The sequence below is a fragment of the Daktulosphaira vitifoliae genome, unplaced genomic scaffold, assembly GCF_025091365.1.
Source record: "Daktulosphaira vitifoliae isolate Bord-2020 unplaced genomic scaffold, ASM2509136v1 Scaffold_2, whole genome shotgun sequence".
NCBI classification, from domain to species: domain Eukaryota; kingdom Metazoa; phylum Arthropoda; class Insecta; order Hemiptera; family Phylloxeridae; genus Daktulosphaira; species Daktulosphaira vitifoliae.
In genome coordinates, this window is record NW_026099573.1 from 457,381 (window position 1) to 471,234 (window position 13,854).

Sequence of the window (13,854 nt, forward strand, 5' to 3'; positions counted from 1 at the left end):
AAACTAAAAAAATATCGATCTCAAAAAAATACTAAATGACGCGGGTTAACTCGCGTTCTTAATTTGGGTCGGTAGTAATAATTTTTTTATTGCCAAACGTTCCCAAAAGCAACCGGCCGGACTCCCCCAAGTCGTCGTCGACACGCATCTGTCGGCGATGGTTTTTTGGACCTTTCGTAGGGTACGACGACGACGACGATGTCGCGCCGAGTAGATCGCGCAGAGATACGCGAGCGGATCGACGGGAAGAGCGTACGGCCGACAGTGTCTTGTCGAAAAACGTTTTCGGAGTAATTTACGAGCAACCCCGTTTGTACACGATCGTCTTGTACGCGCACGATAATAAAAAAATAATAATAATAATAATAATAATGAAGCGTATAAATTTTTATTTAACGCTGGAGCCCGTTCCTTGTAAAAATGTTAAAATGTTTGGCGCCAGACACTAACACCACTTCACACACACACACACACACACACACACATTGCTCTACAACCGTTTACCCCACTAAAAATAAACACACACACACACACGTTTACAATAACCAATGCCCGATATCCGTGTGTTATATTATTATTATAATTCTCCTTGTTGTGGTTGTGTATAAAAAAATATAATAAAAAAAAAGGTAAAAACACATTTTCACTAGTCTTGTCGTTGTGAATAATATTTTTATTGTTTTTTATATAACGTCATTTTTATGGCAGGATAAAACATCACCGACGACGACATACCAACACAAGGTCCGGCAATAAATTATTGCCGTATTGATTTGATGTGTTTTCTAAACTGTCGTACGGGATACGAGCGCACCCGTCTCTCCTTGGCGTACTAGTATTCGGGACGACGGCTTTTCGAATTCCCGCGAGTCTCACGCGTCACCTAACCCAACTGCCATCACCCACAATGCGAACGTGTCCCACCGAACGCTGCACACGATTTATTCGAAATATCCATACCGGATGATGATGTTGTGGGGGGCGGGGAGTATCCACCACCGGTTCCTATTTAGGAACTAACTAGCTGCGCCCTTCGGAGTACAGGTCGCGCGGTACTCTCGTCCGACGACATCCCGTGCGCCCCTGCCTACTCATCCCGACAAATATTTTTGACCCCATTGACGGGATCTGATCCGATATCGCTTAACCTGAACGACGAGTTTGCAGTCTCCTAAAATCGGCTGTTTATAATTTTCGATCGAATAACGAGAAGATTCGAATAGATATAATATATATATACATATTTACATTCTAATTCGAACCAATACACACACACACACACGAGATATAGTGTTGTCAAATGCAGCGACGACACGTGCCAATAGCAAATATGTTTTTGTCGAAGCCATAACTCGTCGGTGGGAGGGGAGCGTTCGAAAGTTTATTACGCATCGTTATTTGAAAACGACACGGAATAAAAAGTGATTATTTGAAAAATAAATCCCAGTAAAAACGTCGATATTCTTAGTTATTGCTGTACAACAATTATGACCGAGATCGTATCTCTGCCGGCCGTAAAACGTGTGAGCGTATAGGGCTGAAGAGTACGTAAATTATTACTTGGAGTATTTACAACAGTCGTTATCATATCGTGTGAGTGTGTACACTATACACTGTGACTGCGCGACGTATTGAAATCATTAAAATTTAAAACGTTACGAAATATATGTATAAGAATAGCTTCACTCTGTTTTTTATTTTTTGCTATAATGTAGCGCGCGTTGTCATCATTTCGTATTGTTTTGTATTTTTCTATTCGATTTTCAACCAGAGAGATATATGTGGCAATTAATTATTCGCGCAAAACAACGCGACGGCCACGGCACCGCACACGCGTGTACGTCGAGGGGGTGGTGGGGGGGGTGAGTACATCTTGTGTTATGCGCGTTTCGAGGCAACGATTTAAAACAAAGTCTTCTGCGGCGGCCACACGTATGTCGCACCGTATTATAAATTCAAATTTAATTAAGGGGCCTCGATGGAAAATAAAGTGTGATATTTTGTCGTGTTATTTTCCGGTAAATGCGCGGGGCGGTCGGCTATACGTGTATATGTATTCGGAATATCAATTATTAATAATTTATTATAATTGCCCCGAGAACCAACGTTGTCGTTCAGGTCTAGACGATAAATCTACATAGCGTCGGTTTTGATCGTCTCGTATTTACTTTTGTCTGTGTGTGTGACAAAGAGTCAGGTTTTTAATTAAGAGCGTATAAAATAAAATGTCGTGCATACATCGTCGTTTGATGGGTATTGTTGTGTGTGTGTGTATTAGATAAACCGAGACGATAACGGGAATACACGTCTGTACGCGGAGTACTACGAGTACACGAGTTTATAAATTATATGAAAAACATTCATTATTAATAATGAATTCGAAAATCGATAAAACGTACAAATTTTTTATTAAAAAAAATAACAACACCGACCGAGAGAAGATCGCGCGTTCTTCTATTAATAATATCGTCTAAAGACTCGGAAGATTTAATCGCTCGGCGGATCCAACGAGTCCGGTGAAAACGCCTTCGAGATTTATCGGTCTCGACTTCTCGTCGGACGTTTTCGCGAGCTTCCCCTCCCCTCCCCTCGATACTGTTAGATAGGCCACGAAAATTCGTACGATCGATTCGACGACGACCGTGGTCTTTTTTTAAATACTATTCCGGTCCAAGCTTGTTTTTCTCTATAAACAACTTTAAAAGTTGTCAGACACGTCTATACGTTAAACGTCGTATCTAAATATTTATTTAAAGAGTTTTCATTATAACCCACTCAATTACTGACAAAATAAAAAAATTTAAACGTTTTTTTTTGTTTTCTAATACATTAGTTACATATTATTCTTGAATTACTAACAGTCATGTAATACTTTTTGAGTTCGCCCCTAATACTTTGTAAGAATATTTGACTTTGTTTTTCAAACGGGAACACCATATATCTTGAATTTAATGAAAATTTTTGAGGTCTTATTTCAATAGTAAATGGCATTTGAATTTTTAACACGATTTTATTCGCTTATTAGACATAAAAACTTAAAGTTTCAACTTTTTTACAAAATGTAAGTATTATACTTATAATGCGTGTAAATATACACGGGATTACAAATACAAGTTGGGATAGTGACTTGTACAAGTGTCGTATCGTTTAATAGTTTTATAAATACATTAGGCCTTTAGGTGCTAACTGACTCAATTATGAACCTTTTTTCCAATAATACTACTAAGAGGTATGCCCATCGATTGGTAGCCGTTACCCGATAGAGTAATAAGACTAAGTTTACTTAACTATTACCAGCATAAATTACTTTTTGGATTACTACCAGAGACGTGTTGTCGTTTAAAGACACAGCTGTATTTTAAAGAGACACTCTTTATTCCTTAATTATAACTTGTAGTAATAAAAATTCAATAATAACACAAACGTTATTATTAAAGACATAATTGAACAATATGGAACGTACAAAACAAAGATACACATAATGTACAATAAACCGATACACAAAAGAAAAGAATTATTCGTATTTCTCATATTTAAAAGGTAAATAATAAGTAAATTTCCACAATTCGAGAATGACGAGAAGTAAAGAAACAATAAATTTTTTTTTCTTAATTTATCGTACAATATTAAACCAGAATTACAATGAAAATATTAGCTTTTTAATTTTGATACTTGAGGTGTCTGACATGCAGAATTGGGTTTTAAGACATCCGTTTTATCATTATTTTTCTTTAGCATCTTCCTCGCCTTGTGCGATTTCCATTTGCTCTTAGTCGAGTTTCTTACCAAACGGCTTTTTTCATTGACAGAAAGATATAACACTCTGTGTGGGGTTGAGCCATATTTACTATATGGTTTTCCGCATTGTATAGGTTTTTATATTTTTAATTTGTGGTTAGTTATTTAATTGGGGATTGGGAACGACTTCCCAAAATTTATGTAAATGTCGGCCAATTAGTTTTTTATGATATTGCTATCGCAGGCACTCAGTGTAAATTGTCTATTATGACTACCGACAGAATGTTAATTCTCCTCCTCACGGCAATGTTCCTTACAACCACACTTACAGCATATCTGTTTAAAGTTTTAAACGATTAAAGTTATGTTAAAAACTTTAAGATGACATTTACTATTAGAATAAAACCTCAAACGTTTTATTTAATTCGAGATGTGTGTTCCCATTTGTAAAAACAAAGTCGACAAGACGTATAAGTGATGAACTCTAAAGTGTTTCATAGCTAATAATTTAACAATAATATGTAAAAAAAATGTTGAAATTATTTTTATATTGCCAGTAATTGTTGAGAGTGGGGGGGGGTGTGTTTATGAGAATCACTCTGTACATTATGAACGTGTAGACGATGTCTATACGCGTTTCTATTACGGAAATAACGTGTACGGTACGAGCCCCGCGACCTGGCGCTCGTTCGAAACCGCCGCCGCCGCCGCGACGACCGAGGCCATAAAATATGACACCGACGACATTGAAATTATTAAAATATGTGACATAGATAAAACACAGAATTAAAATACGACTCCGATAAAATAAAATAATAATACGAGTCCAATAAAACGGGGAAAAAACATTAATATAGAGACGCGGCGGTCGAATTGTGTACCGGTAAAAAGTGTAAACGGGTATTAATTTTTTTACGATTGTTTCAGAATAATAAACGGCATGATACGCGGTGGTCGGCCGTGAAAAAATGACGTTTATTTGTTTTATACGTGTACGCCGCCGATGACTTGTATAATATATATTTATTTATATTCGTAATAATCGCAGAGTTTACTAAAAATAATTTATATTGCGGTCACGCGTTTCCGAAAAAATCAACACTATGAAGATTTTTTCTGAGGATCGCTCGGTTTTCAGATATAAATCTATTGAACCGTTCGGACGGTCACAAAATTAGAGGCGGTTCCCACGCGCGTCTTTCTCCTCTTCCTTTGGTACGAATTTTTTTCCACATACGTTTTTCGAAACCACTACTTAACAGTGTGCACGGAATTTGTCTTTGGTCCATAGAATACTAACACACGCACGCGCGTATTATAATATAATAACGATAATAATAATAATAATGGTAATAATGGTAATAATAATAATAATACGACGACTATTATTCCGTTGTAGTTGTGTTTTTTCGCGTTTATCCCGCGAGCACTCGGAGCGCATTGTTGAAACGACATGACGATGACAAGTACCGCCGACATCGGTGACATAATATATATGTATTTTTTTTTTTTTTATCATTTATTCTACACAATAGTTTTCCGAGATGACTGACAAGCACTGTCCCGTTTACCGATTGTCGGTAGTGAACGTCGTCGCAACCGCCGCCGTCTCCTCCGTTGGTGTGTATATATGTGTGTACACAATGTAAACACAACGTTATCCGGAGGATCGTCGTAGTTCGCGATTATTGAAAAAAAAAAATATGACAAAAATACACTCGTCTTTTCTTTTATTATTATTGTTATTAGACGGATGTCTCTGTAGACGCGAACCCGAGGGGACCGCCGTAATGTCAACATTATTGCACACCAGTGTCAATAACGTGTGTGTGTGTGTGTAGAGTACGGTCATCAAATTCGATGCCGCGTGACGTTTCTATTGAAATAAAAACTCACTGCCGTTTCATGCATATACGCACACGCACAAAAAGGACACAAACGACAGTAGTTTTCAGCCCCTCTCGCGCGCGTGTGTGTGTGTGTGTGTGGACATAGAAAATACTTTTATTACGGTAAAAAAAAGAAAAAGATTTGAAATCCGAGAGGAGGACACGAGATATCGATATTATTATCGTGTCGGCATGTTTTTCCGAATCGACAAATTTCTCGTGTATTTCTATATACGTATACATATAAGTACCGCATTTTGCCAATTCGACGGGCATAGATTCCCTTCGCACAACTGTCACACGCGATAGTGGTCGTCGTCCCTTTTTTTATTTTATTTATATATTCGTGTGTTGCCGACCGTGGTGTGTGTGTCTATTGCGGTGGTGAATTCTTTTATGCGTCTCCAATATCTCGTCTGCTGTCGTACTACTACTGTTTGTCGCCGGCCGGACGATTCCGAACGGGGGAGCGTTTCTAGGAGAATATATATAACGTTATATAAAAAACAATAAGTTCGACGAATCGGTAGTGATAAAAACACTGGTCGGCGGACGCTGTTTGCCCAAAGGGACCGTGAAAAATTATCGTAAAAAATACGAGGACCGAATATCGCGTCGGGTCGTCGTTGCCGCAGTAAAACCGACGACATTTAATTTGTGGCTTCGAAGAGGTATAAAAAAAAAAAAAAAAAATAACGAAAACGATACCGGTTATTAATATTATCGTCAATATTTTGACGTATCGAATGGCATCGCCGCCATAGAGCCGCGGCAAAATACGGCTTCGTGTCCACTAAAGGGTATAATTGATATTGTGTACGCACACACACTCGCGGACTTATAGGCGCGTTTGCACATACGGGTGGGCGAGAAACGCGATACTAATTTGGAAACAAAGAGGAGAAATTTTGGAATCCTTACCAGTGTCGTTTGATAACAATTATTAAAAACGACGCGTTTTCGTGTACGTTATTGGCTCGCGCGCGATCCGCCGACGGACGTCGTCCTATATTTAGAAAAAAAAAACAAATAAATATGAATACTATAAAACGAATTAACGAATAACAACAATTTGACCGCTACTTATTTTTATTTAACTACGTTCGTGGTGTACTACGAGTGTGTCTCTTAGTTAGACGGGTTGACCTTTTTTCTTTATTTTTTTTAATTGTCGTTTTGCCGATTCGCCAACGTTAAGGATACGGTAGTCGCGCGGGTTCCGTACGCGTCTTTATTGTCGTTTTCATTTTACAAGAGCTCGTTGGGGGGGGGGGGCGCTATAGCCCCTCACCGGGCACACCGAAACGGCGGTAAAAGCGTATTAAATCGTCAACCGATTTACCGGCGCGTATTACACACGATTTGTTGTCTAGGTCTATTTATAAAAACTGGTCGGGAGGGCATCGCCGACGACGACACACGCTAACCTCGGAGCGTTTTTAATTTAACGCGTACACGTGTACACACATACACCACAAACCGACAACACTGTACACGGTACGCGTATATCGAATAATTAATAATAACACTAAGAGCCGCAGATGAAACACGTCAATGTTAATGGTTAGCGGGACGTAAATGATGAGCCGGTAGGATTTCTGTCTAAATTTAAAACTCGAATATTCCAAAAAGACGGAAACCCCGTAGCACCGGGCAGAGGGGTAGAAAAAAACATTGAAATTAACAACACAAAACGAGGGTCGTCGACGACGACGGTGACACTTACCGTCAAGTGGGCCGGTGTCAAATAGCTGCCGGAGAAGAAAATATATTACGGTGACGGGGGGGGCACCCCGCGCCGCAGATTTGTTTTTATGTTATGACAGTTAAGACTATAGTAATTCAAAATGAAATATAAATTTAGGGTGGTTCTGTATGAGCATGAGAATGATTGAGTTACTATATATTTATTANATTTATTTTGTTTTCCTCGTAATAGCGGCGTCGGTGGCAGCAGCAGTAATAATAATAATAATAATAATACACCGATAAATATCGTGAGGATGAAGAACCGTCATCTCAACCCCCGACGGCGGCGGCGGTTTGTGCTCGAGCACATGTTTTTTGGTGAAAAAATGTATATTTCTGTCGGACGGAGAAACGGTGGCGACGTAATAATGCAAACAAAACAACGCCGTGGTGTCATCGAGTGACAGAACGCGCCTCTTAAAAACCAAACGCTCTGCCGCACACGACCGGCGCCGCGTACACGATTTTTTCGGAACTCTAGTGTTTCGACGACAGTTTTATTCGCCTATCGGACTCTTTCGTCCGAAACTTTCTCCGAGTGTGTGTGCAATACTCGCCAGTAATTACTCTGAATCGTGTGCCGAATGAACTGGTAGCTCGGGCCAGACGAAAACGCGATGTCTGCCGCAACTGGCTAGATGATCTTTGCTGTTATCTCGTACGAATCAAACGCACGACCGTCGGTTTGGGTAATTACCGTGCGGTGGTACCCGACGGTATACCGGTCGGAACGTCGTAATCTCTGCTCTACGTCGCTAGTAGCGGCGATGTAGACGACCGGCGTCATACGCTACTGGGCCGTGCGCCTTGCCGTCCCATACCGTACCGCAATACCACCGCATACGGTGCTCTCTATCCTCTGTAGTACTGTGTAACGCGACTTCTCCTGTCCTGCTCCGCCGTCGGGAAAACCCGACCGTCCCCTCCTATATCGACTCTACTGCACCGTGTACGCCGACCGCACTCGACGCACACCCGTAACCGCGGCATATTATATTAATACGAAAAACGTATGTTTGACGGGTGGTATGCGAGGGGTGTAGGGGCGGCAATAACGCGCGCGGTGAGCGCGTCCAACAGAGTACCGGCGGCTGCCGTTTTGCGTGTAGATATTTTTCTGGAAATATCGTTTTTTTGTGATCGGGACACGTGTCCACATAGCGCTACTTGCCCGCGGCGCCCACGTCACCAATCGTTGTTGTCAAAGTTGCACGCGGAGTGCGACCGCCGAGCGCCCCTTATCGTCCCGCGGTCTCCCGTATCGCATAAATACGTGAAATTTCGCTCTCCACACTGTGTCGTGTAGCACCCCCNACAGTGGGCGCGTTATAGAGGGGACTACATAGATCGCTCTATAATGGGCACGCGCGTGTTGGGTTTGCGAAAAGCGGTAACGCGACCTGAGCAATCGGACGCGTACAACGATATTTGCGATGGCATACGACCGTCATGAAAAAAGAGTCGCGTTGGCCGCCGCCGAGTGGCGGATCGATTTTCGAGGGTGAAAACAAAATACACGACGTTAGACAAAAGAAAAAAATCTTAAAAAGAAACCGATTCTCACGTCAGCCGAATTTCCTCTTTTGATTTTTGTTTTTAACACGGTTTATCGCGTCGTGTAATAATCGCCCCGAATCGAAAAAACGATCCGGACTGTTTTTTAAAGCGCACACCGATTGATCACGACAAGGCGGCGGGTGTTATTATTGCATTCGCCCATCCATCACTAAGGAATAAGTGTACATATAATACGCGCGTGCATATCGCGTCTCAAGTAGTTTTCGATTCGTCGTTAGTACCGTCGTGCATAACAAATCGAATCGCCGAGTGTAAAATATGCGGTGGCCGACGACCATAAACAATAAAACGAAAATCCGACGGGGTTAGCGCGCTCTTCCGCCCTCGGGAAAATTCAAACTCTTATTACTTCGTCGTCGTAGTCGCCTCGTAATCGTTTCGAGACATTTGAGTCTTACCTATTTACTGATGCATGGCCGTATGTATGTGTGTGCTCTCGCGTTATACAATAAACGACCGACACACTAAATACCTACACACGGCGGCGGTGACGAATCGCCCCCCGACCCGGTGCGTATGATCGATTCCGGAGCTCCGACGGCGGCGGCAGTCTATTCATCCGAAACGCGGACGCTCCACGGTTTAATTCGAATACTTCCGGTCCGTGTACGGTCCTCTTATTTTCACACAGACGCCGCACACACCAAAACGCGATGTGCTTTTTTTCCCGTCGCCATCCGGTTCGACGTAGGCGGCGGCAGTAAAAATAATAACGGGCGATAATTGCGCGCGTATTACAAAGAACGCGATGATTACACGACGACGCGCGCAAACTACACAAAGGGAGTATGCGAAGAATCGATCAGCGCGCGAATACGATATTGTGGGAGCAGGACCCCGGGGGGGGGGGGCTACGATCGAGTAAAATTGTTATTAGTCGGCCACAAATCAACTGGAAGTCGCCCCGCTAGAAGATCGTGGGGTGGTGACGCGGTGTGGTGTGAGATGGATGGGGGGGATTAGCGAGGTAAAAAAAACACATTTAGAATGATGAATAATACGATAAAAAAAAAAAAATAATAACAATAATAGATTGATTGTAATCAATTTTAAAAACCGCTTATTATCATCGTACACGGTCGTGTTGGGAGCAGCGAATAACCGATGCGTTATACTAAATCGCTGTGATATTATTCTCGGTATCGAATTTTTTAACAACGGGAAACAACAGAACACGACCCGATCAGTCGTCTAGGGTTTTGTAAACACCGAGTTGGGTTCCGAAGTCGATCTCTTTGGAACAAATGAGACACGGACGATTCAACTCGGTTCGAACATGATCGCATAGCATGTCCTCGACGGTCGGCAGTGCATCGTAATCGCCCGTTAAATACACCCAGAAATTAATCTACCGCAGGTTTGCCGCCGCCTTTAATTGACTCTTGGATTTTTTATTATTTTAAGATTCTCGGTCTCGTTTTGTATTTAAACGCTAAAGTCACGCGTTAAAAACAGCAGCAGCAATAAACAATAATAATAGAAGAAAAAAATGAGAACGAATTCCGCTCTTCTAATAACATAACCGCGTCGACATACGACGCGGTTATTTTTTACACTATCTGGCTGCCAACATCGGCTCGGTGGTATAAACGACGTCTAGACGACGACGAAACTATTAATTAATAACACATTTTTATTAATTTACGGTCGAGACCGTAAAAACTCAATTGAATAGAAAATGGAATAGTTAAACCGAAATATTAAGGTGTATTGTACAGGGCTGGTTGGGAGGCCACGGAGCACATGTACATTTTCGTATGGGGTGTAAATAAACATTCACATGATGTGTAACACGCGCGGTCGTGTACGACTATGATGTTGTACGTCCTCCCGAAATATACTCGATTGGTTTCACAACTTTATTGAAATTGATCCAACAAAACAAACCATCAACATCATCTATACGTTTACCAATTTTTTTATTTATTATAATTGTGTGTTTTCGTTTACACAGGGGCCGTATCCATGACAACGTCGGACGACGAACAAGACGAAGAAAACGGACCGATACACGGCAAAAAATTACCCAGAAAATTGTCAAACACCTGCCGGCAGTGTGCCATGGGTTTCCTCAGCTTTTCCGAACTGTCGGAGCACAACAAAACTTGCGTGCTCCGCACAGAGGCCGCCGACAGCGAAGACGACGAGCAGCAGAACCGTCGTCGTCGTAAACGGGCGAGGCGGCACGATCGAAACGTCGACGTTGACAAATACGACTACGATGACGACGACGAGGATGGCGATGGCGAACTCCAAGAAATCCACGAGGGCCACGACGACGACGACGACGAGGCGCTGAATGTGACCACGGAACGGTCGTCGTACGAACGGCAACGGTATGGGCATCGTCGTCGTCGAATCCGCGACGTCGCTGAAGCGGCAGATTTGAGATGCAACGGAGGAAGACACGATGGAGGCGACAAAACGCACGAAGAACAGCGGAGACGGCGGCGGCAGGACGCGGAAAACAACAACCGCCGGCGTTACAGCGGTGGTAGCGTCGTCGTCACCGCCGCAGGACGGGAACCGGACGAATCGGGCACCGGCGGTTTTCCGTTTGGTTTCGCAAACGCGGGTGCGGTGGGTCCCGCCGCGATAGACGCGTTGTCCCAACACCACCTACAGCAACAACAACAACACATTCCGGGACACGTCACTCTGGAAGCGCTACAAAACACCAAGGTGGCGGTAGCGCAGTTTGCCGCTACCGCTATGGCCATCGCCAACAACGGAGGCGTTGCAGCCGCCGGCAATCCTAACGTACTCCAAGATCTGGCCATAGTCAATTCGACACTGTTCACGCTGCAGCACCAACAGATGATGCAGCTCAGCCTCATACAACAGTTGCGGCAACAGTTGCAGATCAGTCGCCGCGGCGGACGGGACGAAGAGAGCGATTGCGCCGGGTCGGCAACGTCGCTTACGCCTACCCTCCCGCCGTCGACGAGCGCGGCCGACATCGGTACCGGCGGCAGTACCGACGGTTCCGACCGGATGTCGCCGAACAACGGCGACGACGACAACGACAACGACGACGAAGAAGACGACGTTGTGAGATATGACGATGAAAAATCGACCGGTGGTGACTTGCCGCCGCCGCTATCGACCGTCGAATCCGATCTACGATTACTTCTACGACGACGACCGTCGCAAACACCGCCGCTCAGCGATCGGGCGACCGCCGTTCGACGAACCGACACCATAACGCCGTCATTCACTGCCGCCGCGTTCAGTCGATCTCCGACGCCGCCGCCGTCTCGTTCGCCGGCATCGGCGAGCGTCGCCTCCACCGCCGTTGCGGCTTCGTCAACAACGACGCCGCCACCGCTCATCAACGGTACACGTTATCCGACGGTGCAGGCCGTGGACAAGAGCGCGCCGACGTCGTCATCGACGTACTCGTCCACAGCCGCCCCCGCTCCGATAACCACACATCACGATTTCATACCGTCCTGTTCGGTGTCGTCGGCTTTCGCGTCGTCCATCATCACTAACCTGGACCCACCGCCATCGCCCAGCGAGCCCAACACGTTGGAAATGCTGCAGAGGCGCGCCCAAGAAGTGCTGGACAAGGCCAGCCAAGGGTTGTTGGCCAATAACCTGGCGGACGAGCTTTCTTTCCGGAAGGGCGGAGGAGCCGGCGGACCTAACGGCGTCGGCAACGGCAAGGGCAGCGGCGGTTCGCTATCGCCGTACGGCGACGGCAAGTCTTCGTCCGGTGGCGGTGGCCGAGGTGATAATTTCTACAAACACCGATGCCGGTACTGCGGCAAAGTGTTTGGCAGCGACTCGGCCCTGCAGATACACATCAGATCGCACACGGGCGAACGGCCGTTCAAATGCAATGTGTGCGGTAGCCGGTTCACCACCAAGGGCAACCTGAAAGTGCATTTTCAGCGTCACACGACCAAGTTTCCGAACGTCAAAATGAACCCGCTGCCCGTGCCCGAACACCTGGACAAGGAATTCCCGTCTTTGATACCGCCGCACTTGAGCGGCGGCAGCCCTCATCATCATCATCATCAGCAGCAACAGCAACAGCAGCACCATCACAGTGGCAATTCTCAACAAAACGTATCGGTAGCGGCTACTTCACCGATATCCCATCATCAACATCCGCATTCGCATCATCATCAGTTTTCCAACGCCGCCGCCGTCGCTTCGTCGTCGCCTTCGTTTTCGGCTGCGGCCGCAGCCGCCGCGGCGGCTTTATCGTTGTTCCGACCGGCCGCTGCGGCCGGTCATCACGGACTCGGTCAGGCGTCTCAACAAACGCAACAACAGTCGGCGGCGGCCGACGGTATTACCGCGGCCGTACTCGCCGCCTCCGGTCTACAGCAACAGCGTTCGGCGGTCGAACAGCGCGGCACCGGCGGCCCATCGCTGCAAAACTTTTTCCATCGGTTCGAACGAGAACACGAGCATCAACAGCATCATCAACAACAGCAAGATCAACCGGAAAATCTAAGCAGCAAACCGGCCGTCGCTTGTTCTTCCCGCGATTCGACATCTTTGTCGCCGGTTCTCCCGGCACCGCTACCGACCACAGAAACGTCATTCGATGATAAATTGGAAGACTACGATGACGACGACGCCGATGAAGAGGCGGTGGCGAAGCCTGCTGACACGGCCGAAGGCTTACGGCGGCGCCAGCGACTGGCGTGCAATGACGTGGATGCGCAGACAGACGAACTCAGCGTGGACACAAAGTACAGCGACGACGAAGACGAAGACGATCTCAACGACGGAGGAATACAAACGGACCTACCGGAAAATCTATCGAACAAAAGTAATTGTAAAGATTATTTACGCATAAAAAAATAGGAGGAGGGGGTTGAACAGGTTTCACTATTTCGGCTGACGAATTTTTTTCCGTATAGATTTTAAATTATTATAATCG

At 45.0% G+C, this 13,854-nt stretch overlaps 1 protein-coding gene across 2 annotated transcripts in view; it reads left to right on the forward strand.

Annotated features, from left to right (window-relative positions):
* Window positions 1-13,854, forward strand: part of LOC126897332 (sal-like protein 1) — a 47,002-nt gene that overhangs the window by 24,750 nt on the left and 8,398 nt on the right. For both annotated transcript variants that reach the window (XM_050670862.1, XM_050670861.1), the window contains exon 2: window positions 10,909-13,743. In XM_050670862.1, coding sequence (XP_050526819.1) covers window positions 10,909-13,743 — 2,835 coding nt within the window. The remainder of the gene's footprint in view (window positions 1-10,908; window positions 13,744-13,854) is intronic.